General features: G+C 41.8%; 3 protein-coding genes, 1 long non-coding RNA gene and 1 other non-coding gene across 8 annotated transcripts; 1 reads left to right on the plus strand and 4 right to left on the minus strand.

Moving 5' to 3' along the window:
• The first annotated feature begins 931 nt into the window (after positions 1-931).
• LOC139839201 (uncharacterized) lies at positions 932-1,516 on the plus strand. The gene has a single exon (XM_071829250.1). It carries the CDS (start codon positions 932-934, stop codon positions 1,514-1,516), a length of 585 nt encoding a protein of 194 aa, XP_071685351.1.
• A 7,582-nt stretch (positions 1,517-9,098) lies between these two features.
• LOC127294626 (metallothionein-like protein 1) lies at positions 9,099-9,808 on the minus strand. Its single transcript, XM_051324478.2, has 2 exons — positions 9,651-9,808; positions 9,099-9,500 (listed from the first exon to the last, which is right to left on the minus strand). Exons 1-2 carry the CDS (start codon positions 9,701-9,703, stop codon positions 9,326-9,328), a joined length of 228 nt encoding a protein of 75 aa, XP_051180438.1. The 5' UTR covers positions 9,704-9,808; the 3' UTR covers positions 9,099-9,325.
• A 554-nt stretch (positions 9,809-10,362) lies between these two features.
• On the minus strand, positions 10,363-15,325 carry LOC139830562 (uncharacterized). Of its 4 annotated transcripts, XR_011743084.1 has the most exons (6): positions 14,593-15,325; positions 14,390-14,495; positions 12,963-13,156; positions 12,325-12,617; positions 11,238-11,288; positions 10,367-11,111 (listed from the first exon to the last, which is right to left on the minus strand). It is a non-coding gene; the product is annotated as an uncharacterized lncRNA (long non-coding RNA). The 4 variants fall into 4 exon arrangements; XR_011743083.1 differs by having other exon boundaries at positions 10,363-11,111; positions 11,238-12,617; XR_011743082.1 differs by having other exon boundaries at positions 10,366-11,288; positions 12,963-13,166.
• Positions 15,326-18,569: 3,244 nt separating this feature from the next.
• Positions 18,570-18,642, minus strand: TRNAK-CUU (transfer RNA lysine (anticodon CUU)). Its single transcript has one exon. It is a non-coding gene; the product is annotated as a tRNA-Lys (tRNA).
• A 509-nt stretch (positions 18,643-19,151) lies between these two features.
• LOC127294625 (probable GTP-binding protein OBGM, mitochondrial) lies at positions 19,152-22,140 on the minus strand. Its single transcript, XM_051324477.2, has 5 exons — positions 21,786-22,140; positions 21,592-21,700; positions 21,191-21,273; positions 20,551-20,613; positions 19,152-20,458 (listed from the first exon to the last, which is right to left on the minus strand). The coding sequence occupies exons 1-5, from the start codon at positions 21,918-21,920 to the stop codon at positions 19,277-19,279; spliced, it is 1,572 nt and encodes a 523-aa protein (XP_051180437.1). The 5' UTR covers positions 21,921-22,140; the 3' UTR covers positions 19,152-19,276.
• Between the last annotated feature and the right edge of the window lie 906 nt (positions 22,141-23,046).

The following is a 23,046-nucleotide window of genomic DNA, read 5'->3' on the forward strand; positions in this document are numbered from 1 at the left end:
GCATGCCGTGTTCCTCGTGCAGATGTGCCTGCGGGTACCGCTCATGCTGCAGCAGCCGCACCTGACGCGCCTTCTGATGAAGGATACGAAGACTATGAAGGGGACGGGGACGAGCAGGTCGAGGAGAACGTGCTGGACGGCGAGGAAGTCGAACAACCTGCACCTGGTCGCCCACGACAACTGAACCGCAACGCTCGCCCACCTCCATGGCTGGTACGTGATGATGATCATGTTGCTAAACTGAAACTGAATATTCCGCCATTTGAGGGTAGATATAATCCTGATGCATATCTTACATGGGAATTGGAGGTAGAACAACGCTTTGCATGTTTAAAATACTCTGATCACTTGCGTGTTAGTGCTGCTACTTGTGAGTTCAAAGATTTTGCATCTATTTGGTGGTCTGAATATTGTAGAGCACATCCAGCAAATGTTCCTACTACTTGGGTTGGTTTAAAACTTGCTATGCGTACTCGTTTTGTTCCTCCACATTATCAACGTGATTTGCTGAAAAAAATTGTCTCGCTTAGAACAAGGAAAAAAATCTGTAGAAGACTATTATCAAGAATTGCAAACTGGCATGATTCGCTGTGGTATTGTAGAGGATAATGAGGCTATGCTTGCACGATTCTTTGGTGGTTTGAATAAAGAGATTCAGCATATTTTAGATTATAAGGAGTACAACACAATTACTCGCTTGTTTCATCTTGCTTACAAAGCTGAACGTGAAGTGCAGGATCATCAACCACCATGGAGAAGAGCTAATGTTTCTGCAGGTCGTACATCATCATGGTCTCTGCAACCATCAGCACCAACATCTCGTGGGGCTGCACCAGAGCCTACTACCTCCAAGTACACCGCGCCTACATCACGAGCACCACCGGCTGCTACTCCACCACAATCTGTTGGTCCTCCTCGGAGTTCATCTTCGATGGCCTCCACGGGGAAGACGCGCGACATTCAATGTCGCAAATGCTTGGAATTTGGACACAAAGAGAGAGAATGCAGAACCAAGCGTGTGATGTTGGTGCGTGAAGATGGAGAATATGATTCTGCAAGTGACTTTGATGAAGACACATTGGCCCTTATTGCTGCATGTGATGGCGCCAATTTTGATTCTGAGAGAGAGATGGAGGTAATGGAAGCTGACACTGCTGATCAGTACAGGACCTTAGTTGCACAACGTGTTTTGAGCGTTCAATTGAGCAAATCTAAGCATGATCAACGCCACAATCTGTTCCAAACAAGAGGCGTTGTAAAAGAGCGAGCTATAAGGATCATCATTGATGGAGGGGGCTGCAATAATCTGGCTAGCATTGACATGGTGGAGAAGCTTTCTCTCCCTACAAGACAGCGCACACATCCATACTACATTCAATGGTTTGAGAGCTCTCGGAAGCTCAAGGTAACAAGAACTACACGTGTGCATTTTACTATTGGTACATATTCTGATTTTGTTGATTGTGATGTTGTACCTATGCAAGCTTGTTCTTTGTTACTTGGTAGATCTTGGTAATTTGATAGAGAATCTATTCATAATGGTAGAACTAATCAGTATTCTCTTATGCATGATGGAAAGAAAATTGGTCTCAAACCTTTGACTCCTGAACAAATAGTAAAAGCTGATCTTACTAGAGCTAGTAGAGTAAAAAACGAGGAGAAACATAAGAGTGAAAATCAGATTGTTGCTGCAGATTTTGTGCCACATAAGACTAATACTAAATGTGATTCGAACCATGCTACTGAAATTCGTTTGAAGAATCCTTGTTTGCTTGCTAGCAAATCTGATATTGCTGAACTTGATGTGAACACTACTCAATGCTATGCTATCATTTGCAAAGAAGTTATGTTTTCATTTGAGGATATGCCTCCTTCTTTGCCACCTGCGGTTGCTAACCTTTTGCAGGAATTCATTGATGTGTTCCCACAAGATGTTCCCCCTGGACTACCACCTATTCGTGGCATAGAACACCAGATTGACTTGATTCCAGGAGCTTCACTGCCAAACCGTGCACCATACCGTACCAATCCTGAAGAGACAAAAGAGATTCAGCGATAAATTCAGGTTCTCCAAGATAAAGGTTACATTCGTGAGTCTCTTACCCATGTGCTATTCCTATTATCTTGGTACCTAAGAAGGATGGTTCTTCACACATGTGTACTAATTGTAGAGCTATTAATAATATTACCATTCGATACCATCATCCTATACCTCGTTTAGATGATATGCTTGATGAATTGAGTGGTTCTATTATGTTCTCTAAAGTTGATTTGCGTAGTGGTTACCACCAGATTCGTATGCAATTAGGAGATGAATGGAAAACGGCGTTTAAAACTAAGTTCGGCTTATATGAGTGGTTAGTGATGCCTTTTGGTCTAACTAATGCACCTAGTACTTTTATGAGACTGATGAACGAAGTTTTACGTGCTTTTATTGGACGTTTTGTGGTGGTATACTTTGATGATATTCTGATTTATCGCAAATCTTCGGAGAAACATTTGGATCATTTACGTGTTGTTTTCAATGCTTTACGTGATGCACGTTTGTATGGTAATCTTGAGAAGTGCACCTTTTGCACCAATCGAGTTGCGTTTCTTGGCTATGTTGTTACTGCGCAGGGAATTGAAGTTGATCCAGCCAAGATTGAGGCAATTGAGAGTTGGCCGCAGCCAAAGACGGTCACACAAGTGAGGAGTTTTCTTGGCCTCGCTGGTTTCTATAGGCGCTTTGTGAAAGATTTTGGATCCATTGCTGCGCCGCTGAATGAGCTTACCAGGAAGGATGTGCCCTTTGTGTGGGGCGATGCACAACAAGAAGCCTTCATGGTTTTGAAAGATAAGTTAACACATGCTCCATTACTCCAACTTCCTGATTTCAATAAGACTTTTGAGCTTGAATGTGATGCTAGTGGAATTGGTTTGGGAGGTGTGTTATTACAAGAGGGCAAACCTGTTGCATATTTTAGTGAGAAATTGAGTGGGCCTAGTCTAAACTATTCTACTTATGATAAAGAATTATATGCGCTGGTTCGGACATTAGAAACTTGGCAACATTATTTATGGCCTAAAGAATTTGTTATACATTCTGATCATGAATCTTTGAAGCATATTCGTAGTCAAGCTAAGTTGAATCGTCACCATGCAAAGTGGGTTGAGTTTATTGAGTGTTTTCCTTATGTTATCAAACACAAAAATGGTAAAGATAATGTTATTGTTGATGCTTTGTCGCGCCGATATACTATGCTATCTCAACTTGAATTCAAGATTTTTGGATTAGAAACCATAAAGGAACAATACTTGCATGATTCTGATTTTAAAGATGTGTTGCTGAATTGTAAAGATGGTAGAACATGGAATAAATTCGTCCTCAATGATGGATTTGGGTTCCGTGCTAACAAGCTATGCATCCCAGATGGTTCCGTTCGTCTTTTGTTGTTGCAGGAGGTGCATGGAGGAGGATTGATGGGACACTTTGGTGTGAAGAAGACGAAGGATGTACTTGCTGCACACTTCTTTTGGCCACGTATGCGTCGAGATGTTGAGAGATTTGTGGCACGATGCACTACATGTCAAAAAGCTAAGTTTCGACTTAATCCACATGGTTTATATATGCCTCTTCCTGTTCCTAGTGTACCCTGGGAGGATATTTCTATGGATTTCATTTTGGGTTTGCCTCGTACACAGAAGGGCAGAGATAGTATCTTTGTTGTTGTGGATCGGTTTTCTAAGATGGCACACTTTATTCCATGTCACAAGACTGATGATGCTACACATGTTGCTGATTTGTTCTTTCGCGAAATTGTTCGTTTACATGGTGTGCCTAATACTATTGTTTCTGATCGTGATACTAAGTTTCTTAGCCACTTTTGGAGATGTTTATGGGCTAAGTTGGGGACTAAATTGTTGTTTAGTACTACATGTCATCCCCAAACTGATGAACAAACTGAAGTAGTAAATAGAACTTTGTCTACTATGATGCGGGCTGTTTTGAAGAAGAACTTAAAATTGTGGGAAGAATGTTTACCTCATGTTGAATTTGCTTACAATCGTTCGCTGCATTCTACCACTAAGATGTGCCCATTTGAGATTGTTTATGGTTTTGTACCACGTGCACCTATTGATTTATTGCCTTTACCATCTTCTATGCAAAATAATTTAGATGCTACAGACTGTGCTGAATTGATACTAAAATTGCATGAGACTACTAAGACAACATAGCACGCATGAATGCTAAGTATAAAATTGCTGGGGATAGAGGAAGAAAGCATGTTGTGTTTAATGTTGGTGATCTTGTTTGGTTGCATTTGCGCAAAGATCGTTTTCCTGAATTGCGCAAGTCTAAACTAATGCCACGCGCTGCTGGTCCTTTTAAGGTGTTAGAGAAAATAAATGATAATGCATATAAACTTGAGCTTCCTGCAGAATTGGGTCCGGTTAGTCCTACTTTTAACATTGCAGATTTGAAGCCTTACTTTGGTGAAGAAGAGGAGATTTCGTCGAGGACGACTTCAATTCAAGAAGGGGGGCATGATGAGGACATCCCATCTCTTGATACAACCGTTGTACCTACAGCCACACAAATACAAGGACCAATCACTCGAGCTCGTGCCAAACAACTTAACTATCTGGTACTTTCGTTTCTTGGAACTATTCCTCACAAACATGAGAATATGATGCTGCCTAAATCAGATATGTTTGTTACTCTTAGGAATGATGGACCAAGCATGGATGAGGAGGACAAGCATTGGAGCATGATCACGCATGGAGGAGATGGCAGCAAGCATTTGAGGATTGAAGATGACGCTGCAAGTGGAGATTTCAGAACTTTGAAGCCACCATAAGAGGAGATTAAGACATGGACGAAATATACAGTTTTCCACTTCATAATTTCGTCCATAGCATAATATGGTGTTGCGTCACCTTTAGTTTTGGGCCAGGCCCATGTCATTTTCGCATGAATTAAGTCAGCCACTTTTTAGAGTCTGTATTGAAGGGGGAAAGGCCTTCTAGGGTTTGGTTCGATCACCATACGTATGGCTGGCCGAAACCCCATCTTTTCCTCCTTTAAATACCCCCATAGCCGTCACGTTTAGACTCAGATTTTGATTAGATTAAAAGTTAGCCATTGCAGCAACTCTCGTGTACTTCTTTTGAGGCCAACGCCCAGGACAAGACCGACTATTCGAAATCCCACCTTTTTCAATAAAGCTTTCATCTGTCATCTGCAATATTCTGATAGCATCATTAGTTCTTACTTGTTCTCGATTTTAGGTAGGAATTAAGACCCTCGCTGGTCAGGCTGATCGCGCATCCGCAAGATCAGTAACTCCCGGAGATTGTCCTAGCGATTGCATTGGCGCACGAGCTTTGCATGTGTAGTCGGATCGTCAAGCACACGAACTCCACCAACAAATCGAACTATCCACGTCTCATCGAAAGATTGGACACTTTTGCCCTATCAATAGTATTTTTTTTAAAATGGGGTGGTACCATTGTGAAACTTTAATTTTATGGTTGCTTCACAAAACACTCCATTTTCGGCACCTCAAAAATGGAAAATGGTTTTTTCGTGCGACGAAAATGAAACCTTCCTCCTGCAACATTGTCCGCCATCCCAAGATGCACATGTATGCATAATATGGGCATATTATCACAAACTATGTCATGATTCTATCCGTAACATTGGTCGTTTGACCTAAATGCCATGAAATCTCGAACATGGTAGCTCATTTTGTGAAGGATTTTTTTGTCATGTTTGCAATTTTCCAAGTTTAATATTTTTCCTTGCAACTATGACACATAATATGACACCAGACGAAGGTTTCACATTATTTGGATCGTTTTTGAATTTGTTATGCCCGTTTCAAACTATATTTGAAACGGCGGGAATGAAGATCCTTTGCCAGGGTCTGAGACTCGCTAAACTTGCACTGCATCTCCGATGAAATAGCATGTTGTGAACCTAAAAATGATTTTTACAAAAAATCTTGAGAATTATATCATGTACATGTAGTTCAAATCTGGTCGGCCTCCTACCGATTTGGCAGAAATTTGTCTTTTTCATGAGGGGTGGATGGAAAGATTCCAGAGGTTAAGAAATTGTCCATCCTAGGTGGTCTAGTATTTTTGAAAAATGTGTGGTTGCGTCACATAACACCCCATTTTCAGCACCTCAAGAATGGAAAATGACTTTTTCGTGCGATGGAAAGTAAAACTTTCTCCTACAACACCGTCCGACATCCCAAGATGCACATGTGTGGACAATATGGGAACATTATCACAACCTATGGCACGATTCTATCGATAACATTGGTCGTTTGACCTAAATGCCATGAAACCTTGAACGTGATAGCTCATTTTGTGAAGGATATTTTGTGATGTTTGCAATTTTCCAAGTTTAATTTTTTTCCTTGAAACTATGACACCGCGCGTAGGTTTCACATTGTTTGGATCGTTTTTGAATTTGTTATGTCCGTTTCAAACTATATTCAAAACAACGGGCATGAAGATCCTTTGCTCGGGGTTAAGCCTCGTTAAACTTGCACTGCATCTCTGATGAAATAGCATGTTGTGAACCTAAAATGATTTTTACAAAAAATCTTGAGCATTATATCATATCCCTGTAGTTCAAATCTGGTCAGCCTCCTACCAGTTCGGCAGGAATTTGTCTTTTTTATGAGAGGTAGAAGGAAAGGATCCAGATACACTAATTGAGAAATTATCCATCTTAGATGGTCTAGTATTTTTGAAAAATATGTTGGTACCAATGTGAAACTTGAATTTGGTGGTTGCTTTCACAAAACACCCCGTATTCGGCACCTCAAAAATGCAAAATGGTTTTTTCGTGCGATAAAGGAAAATTTCCTCCTTCAACATCGTAAGACATCCTAAAATGCACATGTGTGTACAATATGGACACATTATCACAAACTATACAACGATTCTAGCCATAACATTGGTTGTTTGGCGTGAAAACCATGAAACATCGAACATGATAGCTCATTTTTTCGAAGGTTTATTGAGATATTTGCAATATTCCAAGTTTGATATTTTTCCAAGATAGATCTTATTTTTCTAAAAAAATTGATATATTATTTGTATTTTTCTGAATTATAATGATTTAGTTATGTTTTTTGAACATTGATGTGGTAAAATGGAAAATAGCTACCATATAGCTAACATGCACAATAGTTAGACTAGCCATAATAGGTATCATAAGTTGTATCATGCATGCCATGTTGGCAAAAATCTGATGTGGCGCATCAATTAATGAGGTGAGAGATGGTAGTGGTATCATAATATGATACCGCTATAAGAATAGAGTATTTTACAACATATGATCCACATTTCACTCTCACAAAGTGCTTAGCAGCATGTGCAAGAGTTGTCTATTACATAACAGCCCACCTCCCTTCCTCTCCCCTTCTCTTTCCTCCAACTCATCTAAAATATATTATTTAATGTCTTATAGTCAGCTGACTAGACTTTATTGTACATGCTCTTAGTGCTAGGTCATCGATGTAATAAAAAAGAATATCATTTTCATGGAGACTCTAAAGCAATAAATAGAGGTTGTCATATTTGACTCAAAACGAGATAGAAGCTTCAAGATGATGACTTACCCTTGAATATCAAAGCGACATATTTGACTCCGTACGGTTGCCATATTTGGCTCAAAACTATAATAAGAAGACTACATTTTCATCTTGGTCCAGCTTTTGAGTTCTTCGAGAACGCCAGTTTCGCTCCTTTCTTCAAGCAAGTGTATGCGTCCAAGATTTTCCACTCTTACTTTCTTCAACTCTTTTTGAGGGTTGTATTCAACGTGGTTAAACCAACTTCCGAGACTATGTTCATGTGTATACTAGATAAACATGTTAATCCCTGAACCGTATTATCCCTATCATCTCTACTCCACTAAGAGGGCACTACATTGCACTTCACCTTGAAAATTCATTGATTTCGTTCAGGCCTAATTTTGCAGGATATTAAGGTGAGAATGGATCCATGTCCTAATGCATGTACTTTGCATCATAGTAGCAAAAGTAAACATAGAAATTTTATTAGTTATTTAACATACAGCAATCATGATTTATCAAATATCACATGTAGGATTTATGTATTTATGAAAATAAGGAGAAATTAAATATGATGAATAGTATGTGTAATGACAAAGCCAAAGCCGAAAGGGAGCTGGCACAGGTGTTTATGAGGCCGCACCCTAGCGCATGGCCCCATCTCAGTCAGGCGCGATCGAAAAATCAAAATACACTAGGAGGAAGCAAATAAATGGAGGTTTATGATAGTTAAACCTCGAAGGAGGGAGTATATAGCAGCAACCAGCCTGTAAGAAGTAAGTTAGACGCAAAATGACATATTTAATTATTTGTGTTTGCTTTAGTGCTACGACCTACTCAATTTGGGCTAGTTTCTTAGAATTTTTTGCTATATGTGTGGTATTCTAAGTTTTCGAGAAGGAAGATAATCTATCAATGAATGTATGCAATATACTCCCTCTGTTTTTATTTACCATGCATTTTTTTGGTTTAGTCAAAGTTAAATTTTGTGAAGTTTGACCAAATATATAACAAAAATCAACATTTTCAAGCTTTATTCCTTTTTGCTCTTTGATCAAAATCTCGCAGAAGCAAATAGACACGAGTAAGAAGACTGAACGACTCTTCAATCAAACTCACTTGGGGTGGTGAGGAACCCGCCTTTCTTCACCTAAATATCACATTTATAATGTAAAACTAACATTATTATAACTGCATAAAGTTGATACTCTTATATATTATATGTATTTGGTATTATAAATGTCTCGATAGCTGGATCCCGACATTGCCCCAGACCCACCCGTGCCGTTCGAAAAAACACTCAAAGCAGGTTGAAGATTTGATGCCACACATCCAACCATGCCTTCGGTCCCATCGCCAGGAGATGAAAGGGCGGTGGATGGAGAATCCTCCGCGCCATCATCCATGTATGTTCACGTCAACCGTGCCTCACCCCTTAGGATGACGCCAATATCAAGCTACTGTTAGCCGATGGACTCGGGCATCATGGATGGGTTTCACTGAAGTAGCAATTTCACTCAGTTCTTTAACCAAACCTGTTTTTCTTACTATATATTAATTCATCACTCCATAGATGAAGCAATTACATAGACACACATCACACAAGCAAGCAAGGACACCAAGACTAGAGCATAGCAGAGCGAGCAAAGTAAAACACACACGCACACGCACACACTTGCTCGAGTCCATCAGATCGGATGCTCTTATTCACGTATAATCTCACACCATCAGACAACCACAGGTGCAACTTAACAGTTGCAGGGGTTGCACTTGCAGTTGGGGCCGCAGCTGCAGCCCTCACTGGACTCGCCGGAGGCCATCTCAAACTGCCCAGCCTTGTCCTCATGAGCCACGCCGACGACGACCACGGCCTGGGCCCGGGTGGTAGTGCTGGCCTGCTCGTCCAGGTCAGGGTACATCTTCCTGCAACGACAATTCGTCAGTAAACCAAATCAATAATTTATCACTGCCAGAAACTAATACCTGATCAAATAATTAACTGAAACGGTTTCCTCTCTGTGTATATTAGTATCCAGATTCTACATAGTATTTGGAGGAGAGAAGCATGCATACCCGCACTTGCAGTTTGAGCCGCAGCCGCAGCTTGATCCACAGCTGCAAGACATCCTCCAAATATCTAACTTGAGGTTAATGAGAAGAAAGATGAGCGTTAGTTGGATCGGAGAAGATGATGAGCACAAGTGAATTGAATGGATAGTCTCCACCCCTACACCACTATTTATAGCCAAGTTAGCGTACATGAGGAGGGCACTCTAGCTAAGATATTGTTGTGTGCCACCATGCTACACGGAGGCCGGCCTCCCAGAATTTGTCCAATTTCTCAGGACTGGTTGTCTTTCGACAGCGACAGAAAGTTTACCATTTAGTAATTCATGTGATCTTTTTTTTAGATGAATTCTTGTGATCCTTGCTGAGGTTAGAAGACGTTACTACCGTTTCATTGGTACAGCGGTTAATACTACTATACTTTGTGGAAAGATATTTGATCCAATATTTCTGGTTGCTTTTCTGAAAGACTACAAACGGCTCGCATGAACCTTCTTTAACTCCGAATCTCTATCTTGGATTTTTTTCAGAGAATATTTGATGTTGATTAAGACGTGGTTGCTTTCTGCCAAACGAAATAATGCATAGTTGACTTGTCTCCCCTTGTTACGATTTTTGCTATTGGACGTCATTTTCTACATACTAGCAATGGATGGCGCGGCGGCACGCCGCGCCCATTGTATAATGTGACTGATTGTAATAGTTTTAAGACTATGCTTGAATTGATGGAAGTAATTAATATTTTCTTGTTTAAACAGTAGGTTTTCAGATGGTAGGCAATAAAGTTGGATACAACATATACTGATATTTAGGTGCATGAAAATTTAATCCTTAAGATCATGTAAACAAGTGGCATATGTAGAATTCTACCCACATTAAGAAGGGCATAAAATTAACTGGTAATTAACCTGGACATAGGGTACACTCATAGCGGGAATGCATAAAAAAAAAAGGGCCCCGTGGATGATATGGATGGTTGTAAAGGTTTAGTGTTAGTGCTATTGAGCAATTAAGAGGCAGTAGCATTAATATATAATTAGAATTAGACTGACAACACTTCTTTGAACAGATTAGATCTGACAACATAGTTGTTGGGATCATTTTACATATAGGATACATGGAAAAGACAGGAGTTTCTACTTGAACAGAAGTATGACATGTTCTTGGTTATCAAAGCTTGGGAGGAAGTAGCAAAGTAGGATGGTAAGACTGGTAGTGCTGATGTTTCCATTGTATCCCATCCATTAGTGCTTTGCATTAGTGTCCTCATTGTTGCGGGAAAAGATGATGAGTTGTTGGCCTTTGGTGAAGAAAGAGCCGAGCATGCTTCATCATCCAAGGGGAAATCAGTGTCCTCTTCTTGAATTCTTAATTGGCCTCCGCGACAAAGCCAAAGACCTACAGCTGACCTCTATATCACCCTAACCAATATTACACAACCAAGTTGGGAGCGAGGAACGACCAAACCTATAAGTGGTGCAAAACAGTACAGGAGTGGAGCTACAATGTTAAGTTTTATGTGATATAAGAACAATAAAAGGAAATAATATTCTGTGGCAATTATTTCGTGAACATTCATGAAGGGAATGTAACCTGTCTTATTTGTCAGCTGTTGAGAGCAACTCTCTTGTAATGTTATTTCAACTGTAAGAGAAAAAATACGCAATAAGCCAAGAAGTTTCAGATTTTCAGTATCACAGAATTAAGAACTACATCTGTATCTATGGGGAATGTAAAAAAACAGCACTCCTCCAAAAAAGCCACAAAACATGACATTTTTCGTCATACTGACTAAGTGTTGAAAAAGTGGCAACACATCAATGGTGCTTCAAATAACATTAGATGGGCGAACTGCTTTGTTTCCAAATATGACCAATAGTGCAAACCTTATGTTCATGGGAAATATTTTAGCATCTCTGATAATTTCATCAAATAGTATAAAATAACAATAGAGACAATTCCTACTGATCAGCTGAAGATTTTAATATATGGGAAATGAAGATAAATCTCAGAAGAGATGATAACACATATTTTGATCTAACTATGAATGCAGATCATAGAGTAAAATGCAATCAAAAGTAAAGGTCTGGCAGTAAGCAGTGAATTGATATGAGGCAAATCTCATGATAAAGTTTTATGTGAAATATTATTGGAAATGAGAAGTTCCAGTAGCCAAAATTGGCACGGCACGCCTAGGGCTCCAATAGTTTTGATAACTATATTTAAGCAGATGTCAATTACTCATATGCGAACAGTGTGTAATTTTTCTTCTGAAATGGTGCACCTGATTAGCATTTTGTATACTGGCATATCAATAGAATGATAGAAATTAGCAGCAATGATGGCAGTTAATATTACAGCATGACTAAAGTGTCCATGCTTAGTGGTTTCAGATAAGCTAATATTGCACATTACATTTCTGGTGATAGGAGTAAATTGATAATCTTTAGTAAGGTGTGGCAAAAATACAATATCATTTTAAAAACTTAGCTCCACATAAACATAGGTGTGTGTGAGATGAAAAATAGGCGATAGCCAAAGATGCAATACCACAGCTGAAGAATTCCTTTCAATAGTTGTTGTAGCAATTAACTTAGGTAAACTGAACTACTGAAATACGTAGCGTATACAGTCTGTACTTCTAACAGGCAAACAATCATATGCTCATATGTGTATGTACCTGTCACTCCATGGACATATTTTGTTTTCCCCACAAAGAACAGTATATTTAGGGCCAGGCACATCTTCAGCTTACTGAAGCTGCTTCTGCATCATTCTCCCGAACCTGGGTAGCAATCTGATATGGTATAAATTGTTCTTCATTCTTCTTCTTTGGTTTTTGGTCAGCAGCACTCCTCCAGCTCACAGGTTACCGTGATTCTCGAGATCCTCAGGGTCAACATCATCATTGGCTATGTAAGGCAACTCTTGTGGCTCCTCTTCACACTGGAGGACCCAGCCTCATCGCCAAGCCTTATGAAGAATGAAAGATGTAGTAATTCAACTGCAGTACTTAAATCAAGGAGAAGCCCTAGGCCATTTTATATGGAAGAGAATAGAATATATGCTAACCCGTAGGCATAGCTAAGTAAATATGCCAGCTGTCAGAAGATTGTCTCACAGAAGCATTTTTCGTTGGAAAACTGGAATTGACGATTGGCCAAACAAATAATTAATTTAGTTTGAAAGTTCGTTTTAGTCCAAGAACCTCCATTTCCCAGAATCCAGAGGAATCATGTGCGCAATCTGAGTTGTTCATTCCAAAATTCATACCAAAATAGAGCATAATGAACCTGCAAATATGAGTCATAAACATACCTGAATTTCACACGCTGAATCTCAGACCTGTTGAGATGCTTGCGCTACTTGTCTTCCCCAGAGTGTCAACGACAGGGTGCTGCCGTGCAGTACCAAGGTGACGCTCTCTAGCCCATCGCTGCTAGAAGTGGAAGATACTCATGCCTGTAGGTCCATCTAAGGCACACTCCCTATCTCCTCGTCGCTCTTTACACCTGCAGTTCGCTAAAGCGTGTATTAGTCTAGCTCGCTAACAATCATGCTGCATGAATAAACTAAAAACTTGGAAACGCCAAAGAACATATTGGAGGTTGCCACTTCTGAACTTCCATAGATTATGAAAACAAAATGCACCTACAATGAAATATCTCAAAATGTCCGAAGCACCATAGAAACACCAATAGGAAAGGCCAAGATAGTAAGAACAATATGTGCAATTAACCTAAAGCATCAAATGATGTTTATTTTACTCAACCTAGACAGTAAAACAATATCTAATTGTTGGATAACCTAGCCTAAAATATATTTTAGCTTAAAACATGATCTGATTTTTATTTTCCTAACCTAGACAGTATGAACAAAATGTCTAATTAACATAAAGCATGGTGTGATGTTTATTTTCTCTAACTTGGACAGGAAAAACAATACGTCTATTTAGGATAACTTAACCTAAAACATGATATGCATACGTCTATTTAGGATAACTTAACCTAAAACATGATATGCTTTTTTGTCTCCCAGAAGGACATATTGAAAGAATAAGAGTTTACTGAAAGCTGGATTATTGGTTTTCCACATGGAAACATGCAATTTAAATCGTCCAAAAACATGATTGAAAAGAATAATTACAACCAGTAATCTGTTGCGCGTTGATGACTGAAATGCAGCATGTAATGAATTGCTCAACTTGGACAGCAAAAATAATATGGCTAGCTATAGGTTAACTTAGCCTGAAACATGATAACATAAAGCATGGTGTGATGTTTATTTTCTCTAACTTGGACAGGAAAAACAATACGTCTATTTAGGATAACTTAACCTAAAACATGATATGCATACGTCTATTTAGGATAACTTAACCTAAAACATGATATGCTTTTTTGTCTCCCAGAAGGACATATTGAAAGAATAAGAGTTTACTGAAAGCTGGATTATTGGTTTTCCACATGGAAACATGCAATTTAAATCGTCCAAAAACATGATTGAAAAGAATAATTACAACCAGTAATCTGTTGCGCGTTGATGACTGAAATGCAGCATGTAATGAATTGCTCAACTTGGACAGCAAAAATAATATGGCTAGCTATAGGTTAACTTAGCCTGAAACATGATATGATGTTTATTTTGCTAATTCATATAGCATAGTACTTACAATATGCTGGATTGTCTTATAACATGGTCTGATGTCTATTTTTCAGAAGTAGATTTCAAGAAGAAAAATAGCTTACTTGCGTCTTCTATCTTCTATCAGATAGATTTGTGAATGGGTCTATCTCCCGCATCTTTTTATTTTCTTATCCTGCTTCTCGTATACTCTGATAGACTCTAAATCATCTACAGAAGCAGGAACATCATAAGCATACGTTAAAAATAGCAAGGCCGAGAGCCGGTACCTTGCTTGGTACAACTTGGTGTACATTTCGTGGAGAACCTTGTAGTTGAGCATCATGTTGTGTTCCTTCACATCAAAGTTCACCTGCAAAACACTAACAAAATAAGCATCGCGGTCATCGTGGTCATCTAAGCCACCGTGCTCTAAAATGAACATGAACGCATCAGAATCCTCTTAATGACTTTTTGCTCTGCACCACTCCAAGGTAAACATCCAGCAGCAAGACAGAAATCACCAAATCAAAATCAACACAAAATCTACAACCAGGTGTGCTCGCAGTCTACAGCCAAAATTCAATTGCCGTAGCTCTCAGAATTCCGCAAACTGAAGAAATTTGTTTTAGTTCTCATGAGCATAACATCAAACATGTAGAAGGCATGAGCTCACACAAGTAGACACAAAAGAATAGGGGCGGAGCAGCCGCAGCGGAGCTGTGCCGGCAACCAAACCCAGGACGGGGATAGGATTTCATGAGTTGTGCCGGCAACCAAACCCACGTCCAGCATGGGGGCAGGCCGATCACCACTGTGGTGGGAAATCGGAAGAGGAGGAGGCGGCGGCGCTGGACGTGGAGGGCGGCGGGTGGAGCACCTGCCCAGATGGGAGAGGGTCGGGGTAGTGGGACACCGGAGAAATGGGAGGACGTCGACGCGGCCGTGCCTCGCCGGAGGGCCGCCGTGGAAGAGGACAGGGCAGAGGGCATTGGCCCTAGGCTGGAGACGATGGGGTGGTGGAAGAGATAAAGAGAGAGAGAGTGAAGAAATCGTGGGGCAGTTTCCTTGCAGGATCTCTCCAAAAAAGTTACAGCGGTGCAATAAAATGGTATGTCCACCCACAATAGAAGGAGGACCAACAAGAAACAAAGAAAAGGAAAACGAAAATTGCAAGAGTGTGCCCGACGTGCACACAAAAAGATCACAGTGAGAATCAACCACAAAATCACGTACGTGTCTACCCAGCGTTAATTAGGAAAAAAAATCAAAATTCTGAGAAAAAAGAGGTTTGTTACCATATAAGTATAGTAATATACATGACAACGGCAAGATGGCAAGAAACATGCCTTCTTTGTTGCTTTTCGAAATTCCCTTTCCTCAGATCGAGTAGCTTCTTGATATCCCCAGAAAAAAGGGCGTAGCTTCTTGATATGAAATAAGGAACCAATTTATTCAACATACAACGCAAATATTTGTAAACTAGATGATGTAAAATGTATAGTTCCTTGAATATTCATAGCTGTAAAAATTTCTCATTATTCATGTAAGCTTCTGAACTCTTATTTTAATATGTATACTTGTACTGTGAGCAATTGTTATTTCCATTCCAATTGCAAGTCATTGTTCTTTTATCTCAAGAAGGGCATGTATGAATCACAGTAAGAAGTATTAACAGCTATGATGATTTCAAGACTACCCTATAAGAATTTCTTTTTTGCAAATTTTGACTGAGGCAACAATAAAAGATCAAATCCTATACATCGACAATCTAGAAGGAAATATATTATTCTGGTATCAGACCAATCTAGAAGGAGATATCTTATTTTATGCAGAACATAGAAAACTTTATCGCAGTGCATTTACAAAGGTCATGTCACATCATTAGTTACTAGCTAGTTCTATGCGTAAAAACTACATAGCCGAGAACATCTGATGATCTGATCTACGGAGGCCTCTTTGTTTTACTAATTATAGTTTCAAAAGAAATCTGCGATTGGAAATTTTATTTTATGATTTCTCACGCTGAATGGATTTATGAAGATATTTGCAAGCTACCGGCTCCAATAATTGTGTCCGTGCATTCAGAAACGAAGACCCTTAGCAGGTTTTTTAACTATGTCTGCAAACGTCAGGGGTCCTATCATATGTGGCTTCAGTGCAAAAGAAAGTGACATATTATGCGGTAACATTCTGTTGGAATCAAGTAATAACTAGGAGTTATTGGCTGCATCGCTTAACAATGCCTAATATTTTAAAACAGTAGGCGTGACTTGTGAGGTCGAAATGCTTGCACTTGCACCCAAAAAGGATAGCTTTCATCATAGATTTTCATGTTGAAAGTTGGTTCTTGTCACTTGGTTTGAAATGCTTTGCACTTGGACCAGAAAGATAGCTTTCGTGCCTAAATTTCTAATCCAGAAGATGCTGGCAATCACTTGTCAGTTTGAAATGCCTGTTGTTCAGCAAGGTCGTTCAAAATGAGGAGCAAGTTCACATGACTGGTTTGGCGGCTGCGTTCTTTTCTCAGAAATGATGACGCTTATGAGATGAGATTCATTTTGTCCAGAACTTATCTTGAACTGAACAAAGCTATCCGACCTTGCTTTATTCAACTTGGGATATTTTTTTTCGATAAAGGGAATATATTAATATCAAGAAGATATCAATTACACACAGCCTCTGCAACAACGCACCACCCTAATGGCACTACGGATGCACACAACCAAAAAAGGAAAAGAAAACTAAGAAACAAAAGTCCCGCTACAGTATTTCAGGCCTAACAACAGCAATACATCCACCACCATGACAACACCTGAATTACAGACTCTCCAAAAAACGACGCCTTCAAGAAGGGAACGGTGCTCAAACACCGTCGTCGCCCGATGAAAGATCTTAGGTTTTCACCCTGAAGATAGTCCCCGCTCTCAAAACAAAGCCTCCACCAAGGTCACTGCCAGGCACAACCAGTTAAGGCCAGACCTTGGGTTTTCACCCTGGAAGGTAGGACTCTGCGCTTCACCTGTGTTGTCGCCCCCACTTCCAAACCGCTGTTGTGAAGCCGGGACACCAAGCAAGCCCCTCAACAGCGCGGAGACTTGAAACTCCCTTAGCTAGTCCTCCCCTCCGGCCTTTAAGAAATTCTCTTCTTCCGACTTTCATCATGGATCCATAGTCACTTGATGTCAACACAGAAAAAGAGCTTCGCGCCGCTCCCTCCAGAACCAAACAGTCGGAATAAACGCATGGGTGCGCACGACCGAATACCTCCGATCCAGCAAACTCCAGGCAAAGCGCTGTTACATTCGCCGGAGAAGCCTTCCGGAACTCAACCCTCTGGCCAGATCACGAGTCCAGGCCTCCGGTAGGTCCTCCTCTTCACGCAAGAGAGGCCCTAGGACCGCCGCCTTTATTCAGGTTGGACCCCCACGTCGGCGACCATCCCGGGCTGGCCAACCCAACCCTCCACCGGCGACACCATCGCCGGCTTCCAAGCACCTCCATCGCACCTGACGCCCGCCACCTGCCACCAGGTCGACGCCGTCACCGCCATCCAGGGCCGCCGCCCTTTGTGCCGTGATCCAGACCTTGAGGAGGAGCAGCACGAGATCCGCCCCCATCACCACCCGCCCGGCGATGCCGAGGCGAGGAAGGAAGGAGAGGATCGCGCCGCCAGGATCCAGGGCCACGCTGCCGCCCCCAAACCGCCTGCCCGGTGAGTCCGCGGCGAGGAACGGAGGAGAGAGCCGCGCCGCCATGGTTCCATGGCCGCGCCGCCGCCCCCATCATCGCCCGCCCGACGAGGCCGCGGCGAAGACGTGATGAGATGGCCGCGCCGCCATCAACCGCCGGGTTCCGGGATCATCCCCCCCGGCGCGGAGGCGTGCCTCCTACCGCCGCCCCAGGGGACCGTGCGCGGATCCCCGCCGCCCCCATCACCGACCGCGCCAGGCTTCGCCGGCGGCAGCCTCAGGGGACGGCGAGGAGGGAGGAGGAGAGGGAAGGGAAGGCGGGGGGTTAGGGTTCCGCCCCGAGTCGCCCTGGAGGGGACGACTCAAGCGGATCAGTTCAACTTGGGATATGATGTTGAATATATATTGAATGGAGTTACGTGCAGATAAATGGTTCAGAGTTGTCAGGAAAAGTATTTACCTGGTGATCCAAAAATACTGAAGGTAGAAGAAATGTTCAGAGAAAACAATCTTAAACCAGAGCAAAAGTACCCTCCGCAGATCTGAAAGCTGTACACTTTAGGGTATAAAGTTCGCCAAGAATAGAGGTAAAAAAATATTGGCAGAAAGAATACGCCCACCGTGGGGCTCGAACCCACGACCACAAGGTTAAGAGCCTTGCGCTCTACCAACTGAGCTAGACGGGCTTTGTGACAGTCATGTTTTCTTTTGACTACAATATTGTACGAGCCAAGTAATAAAAGCAAATCCTAACAGAGAAGCAAATCCTAACAGAAAATGGAACAGTAGCTTTTTTTTGAAATATAAAGTGGAACTACCTTAACTTACCACAAGGTTTGAAAAACAGATATCAGTCACCGGAAACAAAATTACATGGCATCTGGATCAAATGGCCTTCAGTGAGTACAGCTCCATGCCATGATTAAGTAAACAAAGCATAGCAAGATACAGTGAGTAAACCACTCTTCCAACTTCCAGGTGCAAACGAAATTAATTTTATTTGCAGAAAAAGGGCAATTAATGTTTCAGACCCTAGTAATAGAACTTGACTATGCTGTTCCTAGGAAAGAACAGAGCAGCATACTGGTCACCCATTGCTAATTTATACTCTGTTATAAAAAAAAAAACTATATTATCTAATCTGTGAAAAAACTGGATTATCTAATCTGCACTCTACATGGCTACACATCACATATAAAGAAAAATTATAGCCAATTTGGGAACATAGATCTTATTGCAACTGTAAGCACATAGCGCTTAGGGCGGATTTTTTGGAGAACAATTCCACCGTGTCAGTATCTCAAGGAAAAAAACAGTCTTTTAGTCTACAATGATTTTACTCAAATCAACGCCCTGCGGGGCTGAGGCATCCATAAGGTCCCGGAGGCCAACTCTCAGATCAGGTACACCGTCTTGCAAGATGGCACACACTGGAAATATCGGAACACCCTGCACTCTCCTCTTCAGTTCTTCATACATTGCATCCGCTCCCTCTTCATCTATTTTGTTTGCGACTATCAACGATGGGCGCTTGGTCAAGCCTTCTTGGTAATGCTCTAGTTCCACGACCAGATCATGCAGCTGCTCCCATGGTGGGATACCCTTCCTGCCGTTGAGTGTTGCCGCCAGGTCAAGCACATAGGACAGAACTTTGGTGCGCTCAATGTGCCTCAAGAAGGCATGGCCCAGGCCCCGGTTCTCATGGGCACCTTTGATAAGACCAGGTATGTCAGCCACTTTCACTGAGAAGTAGTCGTCGTAGGTTAGGCTACCAATACTGGGCCTCAGTGTTGTGAATGCATAGTCAGCGATCTCCGGGCGAGCTTTGGAGAGAGCACTCAGCAATGTGCTCTTTCCGGCATTAGGCAACCCAACAAGGCCAACATCAGCAATGCTCTTCAGCTCCAATACAAGAAAGGTCTCTGTTCCTGGTTCTCCAGCACTCAAACGGGCTATCTTCTGTTGTCTATCTCCTTTGGATAGGCGCACATCGTTGCCAATAGAAGCATTCCCTAGCCCACCCTCCCCTCCTCGTGCTACAATCAACCGCTGCCCAGCTCTTGTCATTTCAGCAACAGAATACTGTATGTCATCTTCTTCTTCCCTATCCTCATCTGCATCTGCATCTTCATCTTCATCCTCTTCCTCTGTCTCATCTTCATCCTCCCAAAATTCTCCATCGTCCTCATCAGACTGATCCTTTTCATCCATCTCCACCTGATATTGAGTGTTACTTTCATTAAAATCTTCCGCGTTCGAAAACTCAGTCTTGGAGCATGAACTAGTGTATGTTTTCTTCTCCCATTGATTGTTAATTCCTCTTTCAGCTTCATTTCCATAAATGATATCCTTGTTGTTCTTCTGATTGGAACTGTCTGCAGAGTCTTCTGCAGCATCTGGGATATCCCAGGGATCTAGAGACCTGGTAGGTGCATTTACAGTGAAAGAAGGTGGTTCTCCTCGGACTAGATGAATCACTGTGCCAATTGGTACTTGTGCGACCTGTCGGACAACAAGCAGAGAAGGTTATATATTTCGAAAAGGGAACTAAGTAAACATGATATGCAAATGTATACACATATATATGTGGTAACCTTGTCAGGACCTCTTGTCCCTATCTGTTTCTTAGAAAGTCCATTGCCTCCTCGGGTTGCTTTCTGGAACACAAAATAAATAAACATAAAACAATGATACGAAAAAGCATAAACTATGTAGAATCTTCTTCTTTGGTAAAGGCTCAATCTGACATTAAGCTACAGCGTAATGAAACACTATTAGTCTTAAGTCCCTGGCAGAAGTAAGGGGTGGCCTTTAACTCAATAATATACACAAGCTCAGCATTCACACCAGAACAACATGTGTTCTTTTACGAAGAGGGATCATGCATCTAGCAAAACAAACAGAGCATGCTATCTCATACCGGGACACAAAATATGATGTTCAAAAGCATACCGTGTGATGTTGCTTTCTGGAACACAAAATAAATAAACATAAAACAATGATACGAAAAAGCATAAATTATGTAGAATCTAATTCTTTGGTAATGACTCAATCTGATGCCAAGCTACAGTGTACTGAGGCACTATTAGTCTTAAGTCCTTGATAAGTAAGGGGCAGCATTCACACCAGGACAACATGTGTTGTTTTACAAAGAGGGATCATGCATCTAGCAAAACAAAAAACAGAGCATGCTATCTCATACCGGGACACAAAATATGATGTTCAAAAGCATACCGTGTGATGTTGCAAGTTACTGAAATCCCAGACAGACCTTGAGCACTCAAGAATGACATTGCCACCTGTCCCTCCATCGCCACCTGCAATTTTTTGTTGTGTTGAATAAGGCGAATCCTGAGCTCGTGAAATCTAAACTAAGTAGCAGAAACAAACTTCGGCAACTAGAAACATTTCGACATAGTGCAACTAAATTTTCGACAGCAACGATAGCTCAATCAAACACCACCAAAATGAGATGATCAGTTGCAAACCATAGTTAACAGACAATTGGACGGTGCAACCAAACAAACAGAGCCGACAATGCGGCAACTATATAATTGAATCAAGATTCAGAGCCCTATCTAGTAAAAAGGAATTGGATAATTTTGGAAGGGTGGGTGAAATTTGCTAGTCCTCACCATCAGGCCTGCCGAGTCGGTCGGACCTGGAGCGCCTTTGGCTGATGCAGCCATTCCCGCCGTCGCCACCCTTGGCACGCAGCCTGAACCTGTCCACCATCCCACGCGCCTGCAACGGAACGACGGGTATTCAAGGCCCCAGATTACCGTCGGTTCGTCGGCCGCCGTGAAGCTGTGAGGGGATAGAATGTGACCTGCAAAGGAGACGCTTTTCCTTTCCTTCCCTCCGGCGAGGAGCCATGGTAGCTCGCCGCGCCACCAACCCACGCCGCCGGAGACATGTTCGCCGGCGAGATGCGGCGTAGAAGAGCATGCTGCCGCCGCCACATCTTCTCTGCTCGAGTCTAAGAAGCACCAAGGACGGCTGAATTTGGGGTGGATAGAAGAGCCGGCGCCGGAATGATGTTTTAGAGACTGCCGTGATCCGGCGCACCTGGAGGCAGGAACGTCGAGGAGTGGCGGAGGCGGCGGACTTGATTCTCGTCCCGGCGGCGCGAGTCACCCAATCCCGCAGGGTTCCCCGTCGTTTCCCGGGCCGTACAACAAACCCTGGGCCAAACCGCCAAATTAGCCCGGGAGAGCCTACCTAGCCATTTTTTTTTTTTTTTTTTTTGAGCACGCCTACCTAGCCATTTGGTTGTCCAGGAGGCCCTTCCGCGTCTGTTCCCCGGGCGAGCATTCCACGACCCGAGAGGCTCCATGGAATTCTGGTTGAAGTTCAAATTTGCCTAAATTTTTCTGCATTAATAACTTCATGTGTCTGCCATGATCTGGCCCAGTCAAGCGAGCTAGCTATCTCCTTTTTTTTCTCTAAGAACCAAGCTTCGGCTGATGTAAAACTAGCTACTCCTTTCTTAATACATGGCCTGATGTTTAGGTATTCATCATGTTATCCATCTCCAGTTAGTCTGTTCATGACATTCTATTTTCTTTCCTGTTTGTATTAGTATTTTATTAAACCTCAAACAGTTCTAGAGTTTGCGATTGAAGAATGAAGTTTTGTCATAGTTCAGGTTGAGAGTAGACCTTTTTCTCCAGGAATTGTGTTTCTTTGAACACTAAAATATCTCCCAGCTTTTGTCTTCTCCAAATGTTGAGCTGCAGGTTGTGCGGTTTTCATTTATTTCTACCTGGTATGATCTGAAGAAATTTCTGCGCATAGTATTTGTAGAAAATATTTCAATCCGCAAGTGTGTCGGAAACCCTCGACATGAGGGAGGACGTAGTTCAATTGTCAAAATAGTTAATTTTTTTAATTTAGTGGTTGTTAATTTCAAGCTACTTCACACAATGATACATATGCATTGAGATAGTTAAGTGTCTAGTTATTACAATCTTGTAGTGGATGATTAATTTGCTACATGTACCTTCTGCACAGAGGAACTCTGAATCTCAAAGGCAGGAGAGCAGCAGCAGCAAATGCTTTTGGGTCATGGCAATGGTGACGAGCACCAC

This window comes from Lolium perenne, chromosome 4, assembly GCF_019359855.2.
Source record: "Lolium perenne isolate Kyuss_39 chromosome 4, Kyuss_2.0, whole genome shotgun sequence".
Taxonomy (NCBI): domain Eukaryota; kingdom Viridiplantae; phylum Streptophyta; class Magnoliopsida; order Poales; family Poaceae; genus Lolium; species Lolium perenne.